The sequence below is a fragment of the Bombyx mori genome, chromosome 1 (assembly GCF_030269925.1).
Source record: "Bombyx mori chromosome 1, ASM3026992v2".
NCBI classification, from domain to species: domain Eukaryota; kingdom Metazoa; phylum Arthropoda; class Insecta; order Lepidoptera; family Bombycidae; genus Bombyx; species Bombyx mori.
Genome location: NC_085107.1, coordinates 6,133,075 through 6,153,870, shown reverse-complemented (window position 1 = coordinate 6,153,870; position 20,796 = coordinate 6,133,075). Strand labels below are relative to the sequence as shown.

The following is a 20,796-nucleotide window of genomic DNA, read 5'->3' as shown; positions in this document are numbered from 1 at the left end:
TCAGGTAACTCAACAACTTCTTCTGGCTTGTTCTCTTCGGGGGTAGTTTCTTCTACTACAGTAACACTTGTAACAGGGGCCTCGTCGTCTTTTTGGACTGTGGTGATTTCCGTAACTTCTTCCTTAGGTCCTTTTCTCTTTTTGATAACGCGCTTAGTGGTTTTAACGGTTTGGACATCGCCGGTTTCGGTTTTGACTTGTGTAATGTTTACTTTCTCAGGGGTTTCTTCAACGACCTGAGCAGTATCTGGTGTGATATCTGAGAGTGGTGTAGTTGTGTCATCTATGAGTTCCTCTGTGGTTTGAACAGAAACGACTGGTTGTTTGTCATCTTCTTGTTCAGTAGTGATTTGTGTAGTTTCGATTTTAGGCCCTACCCGCTTTTTAATAATACGCTTTGTGATTTTCTTTTGTTTTGGCTTACCTTCCGGTGTCTCAGTTTCATCTACAGTCACCTCTTCAGGCAACTCAACAACTTCTTCTGGCTTGCTCTCTTCGGGGGTAATTTCTTCTACTACAGTAACACTTGTCACAGGGGCCTCGTCGTCTTTTTGGACTGTAGTGATTTCGGTGACTTCCTCTTTCGGTCCCTTTTTCTTTTTGATAACGCGCTTAGTGGTTTTAACGGTTTGAACATCGCCGGTTTCGGTTTTGACTTGTGTAATATGAACTTTCTCGGGAGTTTCTTCAACGACCTGAGCAATATCTGGTCTAATGTCTGAGAGTGGTGTAGTTGTGTCATCAATGAGTTCCTCTGTGGTTTGAACAGAAACGACTGGTTGTTTGTCGTCTTCTTGTTCAGTGGTGATTTGTGTAGTTTCGATTTTAGGCCCTACCCGCTTTTTAATAATACGCTTTGTGATTTTCTTTTGTTTTGGCTTACCTTCCGGTGTCTCAGTTTCATCTACAGTCACCTCTTCAGGCAACTCAACAACTTCTTCTGGCTTGCTCTCTTCGGGGGTAATTTCTTCTACTACAGTAACACTTGTCACAGGGGCCTCGTCGTCTTTTTGGACTGTAGTGATTTCGGTGACTTCCTCTTTCGGTCCCTTTTTCTTTTTGATAACGCGCTTAGTGGTTTTAACGGTTTGAACATCGCCGGTTTCGGTTTTGACTTGTGTAATGTGTACTTTCTCAGGGGTTTCTTCAACGACCTGAGCAGTATATGGTGCAATGTCTGAGAGTGGTGTAGTTGTGTCATCTATGAGTTCCTCTGTGGTTTGAATAGAAACGACTGGTTGTTTGTCGTCTTCTTCTTCAGTGGTGATTTGTGTAGTTTCAATTTTAGGTCCTACCCTTTTCTTAATAATGCGCTTTGTGATTTTCTTTTGTGTTGGCTTACCTTCCTGTGTCTCAGTTTCCTCTACAGTTACCTCTTCAGGTATCTCAACAACTTCTTCTGGCTTGCTCTCTTCGGGGGTAGTTTCTTCTATCACAGAAACACTTGTCACAGGGGCCTCGTCGTCTTTTTGGACGGTGGTGATTTCGGTGACTTCCTCTTTCGGTCCCTTTTTCTTTTTGATAACGCGTTTAGTGGTTTTAACGGTTTGAACATCACCTGTTTTGGTTTTGACTTGTGTAATGTGTACTTTCTCAGGGGTTTCTTCAACGACCTGAGCAGTATCTGGTGTGATATCTGAGAGTGGTGTAGTTGTGTCATCTATGAGTTCCTCTGTCGTTTGAACAGAAACGACTGGTTGTTTGTCGTCTTCTTGTTCAGTAGTGATTTGTGTAGTTTCGATTTTAGGCCCTACCCGCTTTTTAATAATGCGCTTTGTGATTTTCTTTTGTGTTGGCTTACCTTCCTGTGTCTCAGTTTCCTCTACAGTTACCTCTTCAGGTAACTCAACAACTTCTTCTGGCTTGCTCTCTTCGGGGGTAGTTTCTTCTATCACAGAAACACTTGTCACAGGGGCCTCGTCGTCTTTTTGGACGGTGGTGATTTCGGTGACTTCCTCTTTCGGTCCCTTTTTCTTTTTGATAACGCGCTTAGTGGTTTTAACGGTTTGAACATCGCCGGTTTCGGTTTTGACTTGTGTAATGTGTACTTTCTCAGGGGTTTCTTCAACGACCTGAGCAGTATCTGGTCTGATATCTGAGAGTGGTGTAGTTGTGTCATCTATGAGTTCCTCTGTGGTTTGAACAGAAACGACTGGTTGTTTGTCGTCTTCTTGTTCAGTAGTGATTTGTGTAGTTTCGATTTTAGGCCCTACCCGCTTTTTAATAATACTCTTTGTGATTTTCTTTTGTTTTGGCTTACCTTCCGGTGTCTCAGTTTCCTCTACAGTCACCTCTTCAGGCAACTCAACAACTTCTTCTGGCTTGCTCTCTTCGGGGGTAGTTTCTTCTACTACAGTAACACTTGTCACAGGGGCCTCGTCGTCTTTTTGGACGGTGGTGATTTCGGTGACTTCCTCTTTCGGTCCCTTTTTCTTTTTGATGACGCGCTTAGTAGTTTTAACGATTTGAACATCGCCGGTTTCGGTTTTGACTTGTGTAATGTGTACTTTCTCAGGGGTTTCTTCAACGACCTGAGCAGTATCTGGTGTGATATCTGAGAGTGGTGTTGTTGTGTCATCTATGAGTTCCTCTGTGGTTTGAACAGAAACGACTGGTTGTTTGTCGTCTTCTTGCTCAGTTGTAATTTGTGTAGTTTCGACTTTAGGTCCTTTCCGCTTTTTAATAATGCGCTTTGTGATTTTCTTTTGTTTTGGCTTACCTTCATGTGTCTCAGTTTCCTCTACAGTCACCTCTTCAGGCAACTCAACAACTTCTTCTGGCTTGCTCTCTTCGGGGGTAGTTTCTTCTACTACAGTAACACTTGTCACAGGGGCCTCGTCGTCTTTTTGGACTGTAGTGATTTCGGTGACTTCCTCTTTCGGTCCCTTTTTCTTTTTGATAACGCGCTTAGTGGTTTTAACGGTTTGAACATCGCCGGTTTCGGTTTTGACTTGTGTAATGTGTACTTTCTCAGGGGTTTCTTCAACGACCTGAGCAGTATCTGGTGTGATATCTGAGAGTGGTGTAGTTGTGTCATCTATGAGTTCCTCTGTGGTTTGAACAGAAACGACAGGTTGTTTGTCGTCTTCTTGTTCAGTAGTGATTTGTGTAGTTTCGATTTTAGGCCCTACCCGCTTTTTAATAATGCGCTTTGTGATTTTCTTTTGTGTTGGCTTACCTTCCTGTGTCTCAGTTTCCTCTACAGTCACCTCTTCAGGCAACTCAACAACTTCTTCTGGCTTGCTCTCTTCGGGGGTAGTTTCTTCTACTACAGTAACACTTGTCACAGGGGCCTCGTCGTCTTTTTGGACTGTAGTGATTTCGGTGACTTCCTCTTTCGGTCCCTTTTTCTTTTTGATAACGCGCTTAGTGGTTTTAACGGTTTGAACATCGCCGGTTTCGGTTTTGACTTGTGTAATGTGTACTTTCTCAGGGGTTTCTTCAACGACCTGAGCAGTGTCTGGTGTAATGTCTGAGAGTGGTGTAGTTGTGTCATCTATGAGTTCCTCTGTGGTTTGAACAGAAACGACTGGTTGTTTGTCGTCTTCTTGTTCAGTGGTGATTTGTGTAGTTTCGATTTTAGGCCCTACCCGCTTTTTAATAATACGCTTTGTGATTTTCTTTTGTTTTGGCTTACCTTCCGGTGTCTCAGTTTCCTCTACAGTCACCTCTTCAGGCAACTCAACAACTTCTTCTGGCTTGCTCTCTTCGGGGGTAATTTCTTCTACTACAGTAACACTTGTCACAGGGGCCTCGTCGTCTTTTTGGACGGTGGTGATTTCGGTGACTTCCTCTTTCGGTCCCTTTTTCTTTTTGATGACGCGCTTAGTAGTTTTAACGATTTGAACATCGCCGGTTTCGGTTTTGACTTGTGTAATGTGTACTTTCTCAGGGGTTTCTTCAACGACCTGAGCAGTATCTGGTGTGATATCTGAGAGTGGTGTAGTTGTGTCATCCATGAGTTCCTCTGTGGTTTGAATTGAAACGACTGGTTGTTTGTCGTCTTCTTGCTCAGTAGTAATTTGTGTAGTTTCGACTTTAGGTCCTTTCCGCTTTTTAATAATGCGCTTTGTGATTTTCTTTTGTTTTGGCTTACCTTCCGGTGTCTCAGTTTCCTCTACAGTCACCTCTTCAGGCAACTCAACAACTTCTTCTGGCTTGCTCTCTTCGGGGGTAGTTTCTTCTACTACAGTAACACTTGTCACAGGGGCCTCGTCGTCTTTTTGGACGGTGGTGATTTCGGTGACTTCCTCTTTCGGTCCCTTTTTCTTTTTGATAACGCGCTTAGTGGTTTTAACGGTTTGAACATCGCCGGTTTCAGTTTTGACTTGTGTAATGTGTACTTTCTCAGGGGTTTCTTCAACGACCTGAGCAGTGTCTGGTGTAATATCTGAGAGTGGTGTAGTTGTGTCATCTACGAGTTCATCTGTGGTTTGAATAGAAACGACTGGTTGTTTGTCGTTTTCTTGTTCAGTAGTGATTTGTGTTGTTTCAACTTTAGGTCCTACCCGTTTCTTAATAATACGCTTTATGATTTTCTTTTGTTTTGGCTTACCTTCCGGTGTCTCAGTTTCCTCTACAGTCACCTCTTCAGGCAACTCAACAACTTCTTCTGGCTTGCTCTCTTCGGGGGTAGTTTCTTCTACTACAGTAACACTTGTCACAGGGGCCTCGTCGTCTTTTTGGACGGTGGTGATTTCGGTGACTTCCTCTTTCGGTCCCTTTTTCTTTTTGATCACGCGCTTAGTGGTTTTAACGGTTTGGACATCGCCGGTTTCAGTTTTGACTTGTGTAATGTGTACTTTCTCGGGGGTTTCTTCAACGACCTGAGCAGTGTCTGGTGTAATATCTGAGAGTGGTGTAGTTGTGTCATCTACGAGTTCCTCTGTGGTTTGAATAGAAACGACTGGTTGTTTGTCGTCTTCTTGTTCAGTGGTGATTTGTGTAGTTTCGATTTTAGGCCCTACCCGCTTTTTAATAATACGCTTTGTGATTTTCTTTTGTTTTGGCTTACTTTCCGGTGTCTCAGTTTCATCTACAGTCACCTCTTCAGGCAACTCAACAACTTCTTCTGGCTTGCTCTCTTCGGGGGTAATTTCGTCTACTACAGTAACACTTGTCACAGGGGCCTCGTCGTCTTTTTGGACTGTAGTGATTTCGGTGACTTCCTCTTTCGGTCCCTTTTTCTTTTTGATAACGCGCTTAGTGGTTTTAACGGTTTGAATATCGCCGGTTTCAGTTTTGACTTGTGTAATGTGTACTTTCTCAGGGGTTTCTTCAACGACCTGAGCAGTGTCTGGTGTAATATCTGAGAGTGGTGTAGTTGTGTCATCTACGAGTTCCTCTGTGGTTTGAATAGAAACGACTGGTTGTTTGTCGTCTTCTTGTTCAGTAGTGATTTGTGTTGTTTCAACTTTAGGCCCTACCCGTTTCTTAATGATTCGCTTTGTGATTTTCTTTTGTTTCGGCTTACCTTCTTTCGTCTCAGTTTCCTCTACAGTCACCTCTTCAGGCAACTCAACAACTTCTTCTGGCTTGCTCTCTTCGGGGGTAGTTTCTTCTACTACAGTAACACTTGTCACAGGGGCCTCGTCGTCTTTTTGGACTGTGGTGATTTCGGTGACTTCTTCCTTAGGTCCTTTTCTCTTTTTGATTATGCGCTTAGTGGTTTTAACGGTTTGGACATCGCCGGTTTCAGTTTTGACTTGTGTAATTTGTACTTTCTCAGGGGTTTCTTCAACGACCTGAGCAGTATCTGGTGTGATATCTGAGAGTGGTGTAGTTGTGTCATCTACGAGTTCCTCTGTGGTTTGAATAGAAACGACTGGTTGTTTGTCGTCTTCTTGTTCAGTGGTGATTTGTGTAGTTTCGATTTTAGGCCCTACCCGCTTTTTAATAATACGCTTTGTGATTTTCTTTTGTTTTGGCTTACCTTCCTGTGTCTCAGTTTCCTCTACAGTCACCTCTTCAGGCAACTCAACAACTTCTTCTGGCTTGCTCTCTTCGGGGGTAGTTTCTTCTACTACAGTAACACTTGTCACAGGGGCCTCGTCGTCTTTTTGGACTGTAGTGATTTCGGTGACTTCCTCTTTCGGTCCCTTTTTCTTTTTGATAACGCGCTTAGTGGTTTTAACGGTTTGAATATCGCCGGTTTCAGTTTTGACTTGTGTAATGTGTACTTTCTCTGGGGTTTCTTCAACGACCTGAGCAGTGTCTGGTGTAATATCTGAGAGTGGTGTAGTTGTGTCATCTACGAGTTCCTCTGTGGTTTGAATAGAAACGACTGGTTGTTTGTCGTCTTCTTGTTCAGTGGTGATTTGTGTAGTTTCGATTTTAGGCCCTACCCGCTTTTTAATAATACGCTTTGTGATTTTCTTTTGTTTTGGCTTACCTTCCTGTGTCTCAGTTTCCTCTACAGTCACCTCTTCAGGCAACTCAACAACTTCTTCTGGCTTGCTCTCTTCGGGGGTAGTTTCTTCTACTACAGTAACACTTGTCACAGGGGCCTCGTCGTCTTTTTGGACTGTAGTGATTTCGGTGACTTCCTCTTTCGGTCCCTTTTTCTTTTTGATAACGCGCTTAGTGGTTTTAACGGTTTGAATATCGCCGGTTTCAGTTTTGACTTGTGTAATGTGTACTTTCTCTGGGGTTTCTTCAACGACCTGAGCAGTGTCTGGTGTAATATCTGAGAGTGGTGTAGTTGTGTCATCTACGAGTTCCTCTGTGGTTTGAATAGAAACGACTGGTTGTTTGTCGTCTTCTTGTTCAGTAGTGATTTGTGTTGTTTCAACTTTAGGCCCTACCCTTTTCTTAATAATGCGCTTTGTGATTTTCTTTTGTTTCGGCTTACCTTCTTTCGTCTCAGTTTCCTCTACAGTCACCTCTTCAGGCAACTCAACAACTTCTTCTGGCTTGCTCTCTTCGGGGGTAGTTTCTTCTACTACAGTAACACTTGTCACAGGGGCCTCATCGTCTTTTTGGACTGTTGTGATTTCGGTGACTTCTTCCTTAGGTCCTTTTCTCTTTTTGATTATTCGCTTAGTGGTTTTAACGGTTTGGACATCGCCAGTTTCAGTTTTGACTTGTGTAATGTGTACTTTCTCAGGGGTTTCTTCAACGACCTGAGCAGTGTCTGGTGTAATATCTGAGAGTGGTGTAGTTGTGTCATCTACGAGTTCCTCTGTGGTTTGAATAGAAACGACTGGTTGTTTGTCGTCTTCTTGCTCAGTAGTGATTTGTGTTGTTTCAACTTTAGGTCCTACCCGTTTCTTAATAATACGCTTTATGATTTTCTTTTGTTTTGGCTTACCTTCCGGTGTCTCAGTTTCCTCAACAGTCACCTCTTCAGGCAACTCAACAACTTCTTCTGGCTTGCTCTCTTCGGGGGTAGTTTCTTCTACTACAGTAACACTTGTCACAGGGGCCTCATCGTCTTTTTGGACTGTTGTGATTTCGGTGACTTCTTCCTTAGGTCCTTTTCTCTTTTTGATTATTCGCTTAGTGGTTTTAACGGTTTGGACATCGCCGGTTTCAGTTTTGACTTGTGTAATGTGTACTTTCTCAGGGGTTTCTTCAACGACCTGAGCAGTGTCTGGTGTAATATCTGAGAGTGGTGTAGTTGTGTCATCTACGAGTTCCTCTGTGGTTTGAATAGAAACGACTGGTTGTTTGTCGTCTTCTTGTTCAGTGGTGATTTGTGTAGTTTCGATTTTAGGCCCTACCCGCTTTTTAATAATACGCTTTGTGATTTTCTTTTGTTTTGGCTTACCTTCATGTGTCTCAGTTTCCTCTACAGTCACCTCTTCAGGCAACTCAACAACTTCTTCTGGCTTGCTCTCTTCGGGGGTAATTTCTTCTACTACAGTAACACTTGTCACAGGGGCCTCGTCGTCTTTTTGGACTGTAGTGATTTCGGTGACTTCCTCTTTCGGTCCTTTTCTCTTTTTGATTATTCGCTTAGTGGTTTTAACGGTTTGGACATCGCCGGTTTCAGTTTTGACTTGTGTAATGTGTACTTTCTCAGGGGTTTCTTCAACGACCTGAGCAGTGTCTGGTGTAATATCTGAGAGTGGTGTAGTTGTGTCATCTACGAGTTCCTCTGTGGTTTGAATTGAAACGACTGGTTGTTTGTCGTCTTCTTGTTCAGTAGTGATTTGTGTTGTTTCAACTTTAGGCCCTACCCGTTTCTTAATGATTCGCTTTGTGATTTTCTTTTGTTTCGGCTTACCTTCTTTCGTCTCAGTTTCCTCTACAGTCACCTCTTCAGGCAACTCAACAACTTCTTCTGGCTTGCTCTCTTCGGGGGTAGTTTCTTCTACTACAGTAACACTTGTCACAGGGGCCTCGTCGTCTTTTTGGACTGTAGTGATTTCGGTGACTTCCTCTTTCGGTCCCTTTTTCTTTTTGATAACGCGCTTAGTGGTTTTAACGGTTTGAACATCGCCGGTTTTGGTTTTGACTTGTGTAATGTGTACTTTCTCAGGGGTTTCTTCAACGACCTGAGCAGTATCTGGTGTAATGTCTGAGAGTGGTGTAGTTGTGTCATCTACGAGTTCCTCTGTGGTTTGAATAGAAACGACTGGTTGTTTGTCGTCTTCTTGCTCAGTAGTGATTTGTGTTGTTTCAACTTTAGGTCCTACCCGTTTCTTAATAATACGCTTTATGATTTTCTTTTGTTTTGGCTTACCTTCCGGTGTCTCAGTTTCCTCTACAGTCACCTCTTCAGGCAACTCAACAACTTCTTCTGGCTTGCTCTCTTCGGGGGTAGTTTCTTCTACTACAGTAACACTTGTCACAGGGGCCTCGTCGTCTTTTTGGACTGTGGTGATTTCGGTGACTTCTTCCTTAGGTCCTTTTCTCTTTTTGATCACGCGCTTAGTGGTTTTAACGGTTTGGACATCGCCGGTTTCAGTTTTGACTTGTGTAATGTGTACTTTCTCAGGAGTTTCTTCAACGACCTGAGCAGTGTCTGGTGTAATATCTGAGAGTGGTGTAGTTGTGTCATCTACGAGTTCCTCTGTGGTTTGAATAGAAACGACTGGTTGTTTGTCGTCTTCTTGCTCAGTAGTGATTTGTGTTGTTTCAACTTTAGGTCCTACCCGTTTCTTAATAATACGCTTTATGATTTTCTTTTGTTTTGGCTTACCTTCCGGTGTCTCAGTTTCCTCTACAGTCACCTCTTCAGGCAACTCAACAACTTCTTCTGGCTTGCTCTCTTCGGGGGTAGTTTCTTCTACTACATTAACACTTGTCACAGGGGCCTCATCGTCTTTTTGGACTGTTGTGATTTCGGTGACTTCTTCCTTAGGTCCTTTTCTCTTTTTGATTATTCGCTTAGTGGTTTTAACGGTTTGGACATCGCCGGTTTCAGTTTTGACTTGTGTAATGTGTACTTTCTCAGGGGTTTCTTCAACGACCTGAGCAGTGTCTGGTGTAATATCTGAGAGTGGTGTAGTTGTGTCATCTACGAGTTCCTCTGTGGTTTGAATAGAAACGACTGGTTGTTTGTCGTCTTCTTGCTCAGTAGTGATTTGTGTTGTTTCAACTTTAGGTCCTACCCGTTTCTTAATAATACGCTTTATGATTTTCTTTTGTTTTGGCTTACCTTCCGGTGTCTCAGTTTCCTCAACAGTCACCTCTTCAGGCAACTCAACAACTTCTTCTGGCTTGCTCTCTTCGGGGGTAGTTTCTTCTACTACAGTAACACTTGTCACAGGGGCCTCATCGTCTTTTTGGACTGTTGTGATTTCGGTGACTTCTTCCTTAGGTCCTTTTCTCTTTTTGATTATTCGCTTAGTGGTTTTAACGGTTTGGACATCGCCGGTTTCAGTTTTGACTTGTGTAATGTGTACTTTCTCAGGGGTTTCTTCAACGACCTGAGCAGTGTCTGGTGTAATATCTGAGAGTGGTGTAGTTGTGTCATCTACGAGTTCCTCTGTGGTTTGAATAGAAACGACTGGTTGTTTGTCGTCTTCTTGTTCAGTGGTGATTTGTGTAGTTTCGATTTTAGGCCCTACCCGCTTTTTAATAATACGCTTTGTGATTTTCTTTTGTTTTGGCTTACCTTCATGTGTCTCAGTTTCCTCTACAGTCACCTCTTCAGGCAACTCAACAACTTCTTCTGGCTTGCTCTCTTCGGGGGTAATTTCTTCTACTACAGTAACACTTGTCACAGGGGCCTCGTCGTCTTTTTGGACTGTAGTGATTTCGGTGACTTCCTCTTTCGGTCCTTTTCTCTTTTTGATTATTCGCTTAGTGGTTTTAACGGTTTGGACATCGCCGGTTTCAGTTTTGACTTGTGTAATGTGTACTTTCTCAGGGGTTTCTTCAACGACCTGAGCAGTGTCTGGTGTAATATCTGAGAGTGGTGTAGTTGTGTCATCTACGAGTTCCTCTGTGGTTTGAATTGAAACGACTGGTTGTTTGTCGTCTTCTTGTTCAGTAGTGATTTGTGTTGTTTCAACTTTAGGCCCTACCCGTTTCTTAATGATTCGCTTTGTGATTTTCTTTTGTTTCGGCTTACCTTCTTTCGTCTCAGTTTCCTCTACAGTCACCTCTTCAGGCAACTCAACAACTTCTTCTGGCTTGCTCTCTTCGGGGGTAGTTTCTTCTACTACAGTAACACTTGTCACAGGGGCCTCGTCGTCTTTTTGGACTGTAGTGATTTCGGTGACTTCCTCTTTCGGTCCCTTTTTCTTTTTGATAACGCGCTTAGTGGTTTTAACGGTTTGAACATCGCCGGTTTTGGTTTTGACTTGTGTAATGTGTACTTTCTCAGGGGTTTCTTCAACGACCTGAGCAGTATCTGGTGTAATGTCTGAGAGTGGTGTAGTTGTGTCATCTACGAGTTCCTCTGTGGTTTGAATAGAAACGACTGGTTGTTTGTCGTCTTCTTGCTCAGTAGTGATTTGTGTTGTTTCAACTTTAGGTCCTACCCGTTTCTTAATAATACGCTTTATGATTTTCTTTTGTTTTGGCTTACCTTCCGGTGTCTCAGTTTCCTCTACAGTCACCTCTTCAGGCAACTCAACAACTTCTTCTGGCTTGCTCTCTTCGGGGGTAGTTTCTTCTACTACAGTAACACTTGTCACAGGGGCCTCGTCGTCTTTTTGGACTGTGGTGATTTCGGTGACTTCTTCCTTAGGTCCTTTTCTCTTTTTGATCACGCGCTTAGTGGTTTTAACGGTTTGGACATCGCCGGTTTCAGTTTTGACTTGTGTAATGTGTACTTTCTCAGGAGTTTCTTCAACGACCTGAGCAGTGTCTGGTGTAATATCTGAGAGTGGTGTAGTTGTGTCATCTACGAGTTCCTCTGTGGTTTGAATAGAAACGACTGGTTGTTTGTCGTCTTCTTGCTCAGTAGTGATTTGTGTTGTTTCAACTTTAGGTCCTACCCGTTTCTTAATAATACGCTTTATGATTTTCTTTTGTTTTGGCTTACCTTCCGGTGTCTCAGTTTCCTCAACAGTCACCTCTTCAGGCAACTCAACAATTTCTTCTGGCTTGCTCTCTTCGGGGGTAGTTTCTTCTACTACAGTAACACTTGTCACAGGGGCCTCGTCGTCTTTTTGGACTGTGGTGATTTCGGTGACTTCTTCCTTAGGTCCTTTTCTCTTTTTGATTATTCGCTTAGTGGTTTTAACGGTTTGGACATCGCCGGTTTCAGTTTTGACTTGTGTAATGTGTACTTTCTCAGGGGTTTCTTCAACGACCTGAGCAGTGTCTGGTGTAATATCTGAGAGTGGTGTAGTTGTGTCATCTATAAGTTCCTCTGTGGTTTGAACAGAAACGACTGGTTGTTTGTCGTCTTCTTGTTCAGTGGTGATTTGTGTAGTTTCGACTTTAGGCCCTACCCGCTTTTTAATAATACGCTTCGTGATTTTCTTTTGTTTTGGCTTACCTTCCTGTGTCTCAGTTTCCTCCACAGTCACCTCTTCAGGTAACTCAACAACTTCTTCTGGCTTGCTCTCTTGGGGGGTAGTTTCTTCTACCACAGTGACTGTCGTTACCGGGGCCTCGTCGTCTTTTTGGACTGTAGTGATTTCGGTGACTTCCTCTTTCGGTCCCTTTTTCTTTTTGATAACGCGCTTAGTGGTTTTAACGGTTTGAACATCGCCGGTTTTGGTTTTGACTTGTGTAATGTGTACTTTCTCAGGGGTTTCTTCAACGACCTGAGCAGTATCTGGTGTAATGTCTGAGAGTGGTGTAGTTGTGTCATCTACGAGTTCCTCTGTGGTTTGAATAGAAACGACTGGTTGTTTGTCGTCTTCTTGCTCAGTAGTGATTTGTGTTGTTTCAACTTTAGGTCCTACCCGTTTCTTAATAATACGCTTTATGATTTTCTTTTGTTTTGGCTTACCTTCCGGTGTCTCAGTTTCCTCTACAGTCACCTCTTCAGGCAACTCAACAACTTCTTCTGGCTTGCTCTCTTCGGGGGTAGTTTCTTCTACTACAGTAACACTTGTCACAGGGGCCTCGTCGTCTTTTTGGACTATGGTGATTTCGGTGACTTCTTCCTTAGGTCCTCTTCTCTTTTTGATTATGCGCTTAGTGGTTTTAACGGTTTGGACATCGCCGGTTTCAGTTTTGACTTGTGTAATTTGTACTTTCTCAGGGGTTTCTTCAACGACCTGAGCAGTATCTGGTGTAATGTCTGAGAGTGGTGTAGTTGTGTCATCTACGAGTTCCTCTGTGGTTTGAATAGAAACGACTGGTTGTTTGTCGTCTTCTTGTTCAGTAGTGATTTGTGTAGTTTCGATTTTAGGTCCTACCCGTTTCTTAATAATGCGCTTTGTGATTTTCTTTATTTTTGGCTTACCTTCATGTGTCTCAGTTTCCTCAACAGTCACCTCTTCAGGCAACTCAACAACTTCTTCTGGCTTGCTCTCTTCGGGGGTAGTTTCTTCTACTACAGTAACACTTGTCACAGGGGCCTCGTCGTCTTTTTGGACTGTAGTGATTTCGGTGACTTCTTCCTTAGGTCCTTTTCTCTTTTTGATTATGCGCTTAGTGGTTTTAACAGTTTGGACATCGCCGGTTTCAGTTTTGACTTGTGTAATTTGTACTTTCTCAGGGGTTTCTTCAACGACCTGAGCAGTATCTGGTGTGATATCTGAGAGTGGTGTAGTTGTGTCATCTATGAGTTCCTCTGTGGTTTGAACAGAAACGACTGGTTCTTTGTCGTCTTCTTGTTCAGTAGTGATTTGTGTAGTTTCGACTTTAGGCCCTACCCGCTTTTTAATAATACGCTTCGTGATTTTCTTTTGTTTTGGCTTACCTTCCTGTGTCTCAGTTTCCTCTACAGTCACCTCTTCAGGCAACTCAACAACTTCATCTGCCTTGCTCTCTTCGGGGGTAGTTTCTTCTACCACAGTGACCGTCGTAACCGGGGCCTCGTCGTCTTTTTGGACTGTGGTGATTTCGGTGACTTCCTCTTTCGGTCCCTTTTTATTTTTGATAACGCGCTTAAGGGTTTTAACGGTTTGAACATCGCCGGTTTCGGTTTTGACTTGTGTAATGTGTACTTTCTCAGGGGTTTCTTCAACGACCTGAGCAGTATCTGGTGTGATATCTGAGAGTGGTGTAGTTGTGTCATCTATGAGTTCCTCTGTGGTTTGAACAGAAACGACTGGTTGTTTGTCGTCTTCTTGTTCAGTAGTGATTTGTGTAGTTTCGATTTTAGGTCCCACCCTTTTCTTAATAATGCGCTTTGTGATTTTCTTTTGTGTTGGCTTACCTTCCTGTGTCTCAGTTTCCTCTACAGTTACCTCTTCAGGTAACTCAACAACTTCTTCTGGCTTGTTCTCTTCGGGGGTAGTTTCTTCTACTACAGTAACACTTGTAACAGGGGCCTCGTCGTCTTTTTGGACTGTGGTGATTTCCGTAACTTCTTCCTTAGGTCCTTTTCTCTTTTTGATAACGCGCTTAGTGGTTTTAACGGTTTGGACATCGCCGGTTTCGGTTTTGACTTGTGTAATGTTTACTTTCTCAGGGGTTTCTTCAACGACCTGAGCAGTATCTGGTGTGATATCTGAGAGTGGTGTAGTTGTGTCATCTACGAGTTCCTCTGTGGTTTGAATAGAAACGACTGGTTGTTTGTCGTCTTCTTGCTCAGTAGTGATTTGTGTTGTTTCAACTTTAGGTCCTACCCGTTTCTTAATAATACGCTTTATGATTTTCTTTTGTTTTGGCTTACCTTCCGGTGTCTCAGTTTCCTCAACAGTCACCTCTTCAGGCAACTCAACAATTTCTTCTGGCTTGCTCTCTTCGGGGGTAGTTTCTTCTACTACAGTAACACTTGTCACAGGGGCCTCGTCGTCTTTTTGGACTGTGGTGATTTCGGTGACTTCTTCCTTAGGTCCTTTTCTCTTTTTGATTATGCGCTTAGTGGTTTTAACGGTTTGGACATCGCCAGTTTCAGTTTTGACTTGTGTAATGTGTACTTTCTCAGGGGTTTCTTCAACGACCTGAGCAGTGTCTGGTGTAATATCTGAGAGTGGTGTAGTTGTGTCATCTACGAGTTCCTCTGTGGTTTGAATAGAAACGACTGGTTGTTTGTCGTCTTCTTGTTCAGTAGTGATTTGTGTAGTTTCGACTTTAGGCCCTACCCGCTTTTTAATAATACGCTTCGTGATTTTCTTTTGTTTTGGCTTACCTTCCTGTGTCTCAGTTTCCTCTACAGTCACCTCTTCAGGCAACTCAACAACTTCATCTGCCTTGCTCTCTTCGGGGGTAGTTTCTTCTACCACAGTGACCGTCGTAACCGGGGCCTCGTCGTCTTTTTGGACTGTGGTGATTTCGGTGACTTCTTCCTTAGGTCCTTTTCTCTTTTTGATTATTCGCTTAGTGGTTTTAACGGTTTGGACATCGCCTGTTTCAGTTTTGACTTGTGTAATTTGTACTTTCTCAGGGGTTTCTTCAACGACCTGAGCAGTATCTGGTGTGATATCTGAGAGTGGTGTAGTTGTGTCATCTACGAGTTCCTCTGTGGTTTGAATAGAAACGACTGGTTGTTTGTCGTCTTCTTGTTCAGTAGTGATTTGTGTTGTTTCAACTTTAGGCCCTACCCGTTTTTTAATGATTCGCTTTGTGATTTTCTTTTGTTTCGGCTTACCTTCTTTCGTCTCAGTTTCCTCAACAGTCACTTCTTCAGGCAACTCAAGAACTTCTTCTGGCTTGCTCTCTTCGGGGGTAGTTTCTTCTATCACAGAAACACTTGTAACAGGGGCCTCGTCGTCTTTTTGGACTGTGGTGATTTCGGTGACTTCTTCTTTAGGTCCTTTTCTCTTTTTGATTATGCGCTTAGTGGTTTTAATGGTTTGGACATCGCCGGTTTCAGTTTTGACTTGTGTAATGTGTACTTTCTCAGGGGTTTCTTCAACGACCTGAGCAGTGTCTGGTGTAATATCTGAGAGTGGTGTAGTTGTGTCATCTACGAGTTCCTCTGTGGTTTGAATAGAAACGACTGGTTGTTTGTCGTCTTCTTGTTCAGTAGTGATTTGTGTTGTTTCAACTTTAGGCCCTACCCGTTTCTTAATGATTCGCTTTGTGATTTTCTTTTGTTTCGGCTTACCTTCTTTCGTCTCAGTTTCCTCAACAGTCACTTCTTCAGGCAACTCAATAACTTCTTCCGGCTTGCTTTCTTCAGGGGTAGATTCTTCTACTACAGTAACACTTGTAACAGGGGCCTCGTCGTCTTTTTGGACTATGGTGATTTCGGTGACTTCTTCCTTAGGTCCTCTTCTCTTTTTGATTATGCGCTTAGTGGTTTTAACGGTTTGGACATCGCCTGTTTCAGTTTTGACTTGTGTAATTTGTACTTTCTCAGGGGTTTCTTCAACGACCTGAGCAGTATCTGGTGTGATATCTGAGAGTGGTGTAGTTGTGTCATCTATGAGTTCCTCTGTGGTTTGAACAGAAACGACTGGTTGTTTGTCGTCTTCTTGTTCAGTAGTGATTTGTGTAGTTTCGATTTTAGGTCCTACCCTTTTCTTAATAATGCGCTTTGTGATTTTCTTTTGTTTTGGCTTACCTTCCGGTGTCTCAGTTTCTTCTACAGTCACCTCTTCAGGCAACTCAATAACTTCTTCCGGCTTGCTCTCTTCGGGGGTAGTTTCTTCTACTACAGTAACACTTGTCACAGGGGCCTCGTCGTCTTTTTGGACTGTAGTGATTTCGGTGACTTCTTCCTTAGGTCCTTTTCTCTTTTTGATTATGCGCTTAGTGGTTTTAACGGTTTGAACATCGCCAGTTTCGGTTTTGACTTGTGTAATGTGTACTTTCTCAGGGGTTTCTTCAACGACCTGAGCAGTGTCTGGTGTAATATCTGAGAGTGGTGTAGTTGTGTCATCTACGAGTTCCTCTGTGGTTTGAATTGAAACGACTGGTTGTTTGTCGTCTTCTTGCTCAGTAGTGATTTGTGTAGTTTCGACTTTAGGTCCTACCCTTTTCTTAATAATACGCTTTGTGATTTTCTTTTGTTTTGGCTTACCTTCCTGTGTCTCAGTTTCTTCTACAGTCACCTCTTCAGGCAACTCAATAACTTCTTCCGGCTTGCTTTCTTCAGGGGTAGATTCTTCTACTACAGTAACACTTGTAACAGGGGCCTCGTCGTCTTTTTGGACTGTGGTGATTTCGGTGACTTCTTCCTTAGGTCCTTTTCTCTTTTTGATTATGCGCTTAGTGGTTTTAACGGTTTGGACATCGCCAGTTTCAGTTTTGACTTGTGTAATGTGTACTTTCTCAGGGGTTTCTTCAACGACCTGAGCAGTATCTGGTGTGATATCTGAGAGTGGTGTAGTTGTGTCATCTACGAGTTCCTCTGTGGTTTGAATAGAAACGACTGGTTGTTTGTCGTCTTCTTGCTCAGTAGTGATTTGTGTTGTTTCAACTTTAGGTCCTACCCGTTTCTTAATAATACGCTTTATGATTTTCTTTTGTTTCGGCTTACCTTCTTTCGTCTCAGTTTCCTCAACAGTCACTTCTTCAGGCAACTCAATAACTTCTTCCGGCTTGCTCTCTTCGGGGGTAGTTTCTTCTACTACAGTAACACTTGTAACAGGGGCCTCGTCGTCTTTTTGGACTGTGGTGATTTCGGTGACTTCTTCCTTAGGTCCTTTTCTCTTTTTGATTATTCGCTTAGTGGTTTTAACGGTTTGAACATCGCCGGTTTCGGTTTTGACTTGTGTAATGTGTACTTTCTCAGGGGTTTCTTCAACGACCTGAGCAGTATCTGGTGTGATATCTGAGAGTGGTGTAGTTGTGTCATCTACGAGTTCCTCTGTGGTTTGAATAGAAACGACTGGTTGTTTGTCGTCTTCTTGCTCAGTAGTGATTTGTGTAGTTTCGACTTTAGGTCCTACCCTTTTCTTAATAATACGCTTTGTGATTTTCTTTTGTTTTGGCTTACCTTCCTGTGTCTCAGTTTCTTCTACAGTCACCTCTTCAGGCAACTCAATAACTTCTTCTGGCTTGCTCTCTTCGGGGGTAGTTTCTTCTATCACAGAAACACTTGTAACAGGGGCCTCGTCGTCTTTTTGGACTGTGGTGATTTCGGTGACTTCTTCTTTAGGTCCTTTTCTCTTTTTGATTATGCGCTTAGTGGTTTTAATGGTTTGGACATCGCCGGTTTCAGTTTTGACTTGTGTAATGTGTACTTTCTCAGGGGTTTCTTCAACGACCTGAGCAGTGTCTGGAGTGATTTCTGAGAGCAGTGTAGTAGTGTCATCCATGAGTTCCTCTGTGGTTTGAATTGAAACGACTGGTTGTTTGTCGTCTTCTTGCTCAGTAGTGATTTGTGTTGTTTCAACTTTAGGCCCTACCCGTTTCTTAATGATTCGCTTTGTGATTTTCTTTTGTTTCGGCTTACCTTCTTTCGTCTCAGTTTCCTCTACAGTCACCTCTTCAGGCAACTCAATAACTTCTTCTGGCTTGCTCTCTTCGGGGGTAGTTTCTTCTACTACAGTAACACTTGTCACAGGGGCTTCGTCGTCTTTTTGGACTGTGGTGATTTCGGTGACTTCTTCTTTAGGTCCTTTTCTCTTTTTGATTATGCGCTTAGTGGTTTTAATGGTTTGGACATCGCCGGTTTCAGTTTTGACTTGTGTAATGTGTACTTTCTCAGGGGTTTCTTCAACGACCTGAGCAGTGTCTGGAGTGATTTCTGAGAGCAGTGTAGTAGTGTCATCCATGAGTTCCTCTGTGGTTTGAATTGAAACGACTGGTTGTTTGTCGTCTTCTTGCTCAGTAGTAATTTGTGTAGTTTCGACTTTAGGTCCTTTCCGCTTTTTAATAATGCGCTTTGTGATTTTCTTTTGTTTTGGCTTACCTTCTTTCGTCTTAGTTTCCTCAACTGTTACCTCTTCAGGCAACTCAATAACTTCTTCCGGCTTGCTCTCTTCGGGGGTAGTTTCTTCTATCACAGAAACACTTGTAACAGGGGCCTCGTCGTCTTTTTGGACTGTGGTGATTTCGGTGACTTCTTCTTTAGGTCCTTTTCTCTTTTTGATTATGCGCTTAGTGGTTTTAATGGTTTGGACATCGCCGGTTTCAGTTTTGACTTGTGTAATGTGTACTTTCTCAGGGGTTTCTTCAACGACCTGAGCAGTGTCTGGAGTGATTTCTGAGAGCAGTGTAGTAGTGTCATCCATGAGTTCCTCTGTGGTTTGAATTGAAACGACTGGTTGTTTGTCGTCTTCTTGCTCAGTAGTGATTTGTGTTGTTTCAACTTTAGGCCCTACCCGTTTCTTAATGATTCGCTTTGTGATTTTCTTTTGTTTCGGCTTACCTTCTTTCGTCTCAGTTTCCTCTACAGTCACCTCTTCAGGCAACTCAATAACTTCTTCTGGCTTGCTCTCTTCGGGGGTAGTTTCTTCTATCACAGAAACACTTGTAACAGGGGCCTCGTCGTCTTTTTGGACTGTGGTGATTTCGGTGACTTCTTCTTTAGGTCCTTTTCTCTTTTTGATTATGCGCTTAGTGGTTTTAATGGTTTGGACATCGCCGGTTTCAGTTTTGACTTGTGTAATGTGTACTTTCTCAGGGGTTTCTTCAACGACCTGAGCAGTATCTGGTGTGATATCTGAGAGTGGTGTAGTTGTGTCATCTACGAGTTCCTCTGTGGTTTGAACAGAAACGACTGGTTGTTTGTCGTCTTCTTGCTCAGTAGTGATTTGTGTTGTTTCAACTTTAGGCCCTACCCGTTTCTTAATGATTCGCTTTGTGATTTTCTTTTGTTTCGGCTTACCTTCTTTCGTCTCAGTTTCCTCTACAGTCACCTCTTCAGGCAACTCAACAACTTCTTCTGGCTTGCTCTCTTCGGGGGTAGTTTCTTCTACTACAGTAACACTTGTCACAGGGGCCTCGTCGTCTTTTTGGACTGTGGTGATTTCGGTGACTTCTTCTTTAGGTCCTTTTCTCTTTTTGATTATGCGCTTAGTGGTTTTAATGGTTTGAAAATCGCCGGTTTCGGTTTTGACTTGTGTAATGTGTACTTTCTCAGGGGTTTCTTCAACGACCTGAGCAGTATCTGGTGTGATATCTGAGAGTTGTGTAGTTGTGTCATCTATGAGTTCCTCTGTGGTTTGAACAGAAACGACTGGTTGTTTGTTGTCTTCTTGCTCAGTAGTGATTTGTGTAGTTTCGACTTTAGGTCCTACCCGTTTCTTAATAATACGCTTTACGATTTTCTTTTGTTTCGGCTTACCTTCTTTCGTCTCAGTTTCCTCAACTGTTACCTCTTCAGGCAACTCAATAACTTCTTCCGGCTTGCTCTCTTCGGGGGTAGTTTCTTCTACTACAGTAACACTTGTAACAGGGGCCTCGTCGTCTTTTTGGACTGTGGTGATTTCGGTGACTTCTTGCTTAGGTCCTTTTCTCTTTTTGATTATTCGCTTAGTGGTTTTCACGGTTTGGACATCGCCGGTTTCGGTTTTGACTTGTGTAATGTGTACTTTCTCAGGAGTTTCTTCAACGACCTGAGCAGTGTCTGGAGTGATTTCTGAGAGCGGTGTAGTCGTGTCATCTATGAGTTCCTCTGTGGTTTGAATTGAAACGACTGGTTGTTTGTCGTCTTCTTGCTCAGTAGTGATTTGTGTAGTTTCGACTTTAGGTCCTACCCTTTTCTTAATAATACGCTTTGTGATTTTCTTTTGTTTTGGCTTACCTTCCTGTGTCTCAGTTTCTTCTACAGTCACCTCTTCAGGCAACTCAATAACTTCTTCCGGCTTGCTTTCTTCAGGGGTAGATTCTTCTACTACAGTAACACTTGTAACAGGGGCCTCGTCGTCTTTTTGGACTGTGGTGATTTCGGTGACTTCTTCCTTAGGTCCTTTTCTCTTTTTGATTATTCGCTTAGTGGTTTTAACGGTTTGGACATCGCCGGTTTCAGTTTTGACTTGTGTAATGTGTACTTTCTCAGGGGTTTCTTCAACGACCTGAGCAGTGTCTGTAGTGATGTCTGAGAGCGGTGTAGTCGTGTCATCTATGAGTTCCTCTGTGGTTTGAATTGAAACGACTGGTTGTTTGTCATCCTCTTGCTCAGTAGTGATTTGTGTTGTTTCAACTTTAGGCCCTACCCGTTTCTTAATAATACGCTTTATGATTTTCTTTTGTTTCGGCTTACCTTCTTTCGTCTCAGTTTCCTCAACTGTTACCTCTTCAGGCAACTCAATAACTTCTTCCGGCTTGCTCTCTTCGGGGGTAGTTTCTTCTACTACAGTAACACTTGTAACAGGGGCCTCGTCGTCTTTTTGGACTGTGGTGATTTCGGTGACTTCTTCCTTAGGTCCTTTTCTCTTT

General features: G+C 43.0%; 1 protein-coding gene across 1 annotated transcript in view; it reads right to left on the bottom strand.

Annotated features, from left to right (window-relative positions):
* Positions 1 to 20,796, bottom strand: part of Titin2 (titin-like protein) — a 54,270-nt gene that overhangs the window by 30,079 nt on the left and 3,395 nt on the right. Inside the window, 3 exon segments of the mRNA NM_001098373.1 lie at positions 3,350 to 3,668; positions 14,226 to 14,579; positions 15,957 to 16,415. Of these exon segments, the coding sequence (NP_001091843.1) occupies positions 3,350 to 3,668; positions 14,226 to 14,579; positions 15,957 to 16,415 (1,132 nt within the window).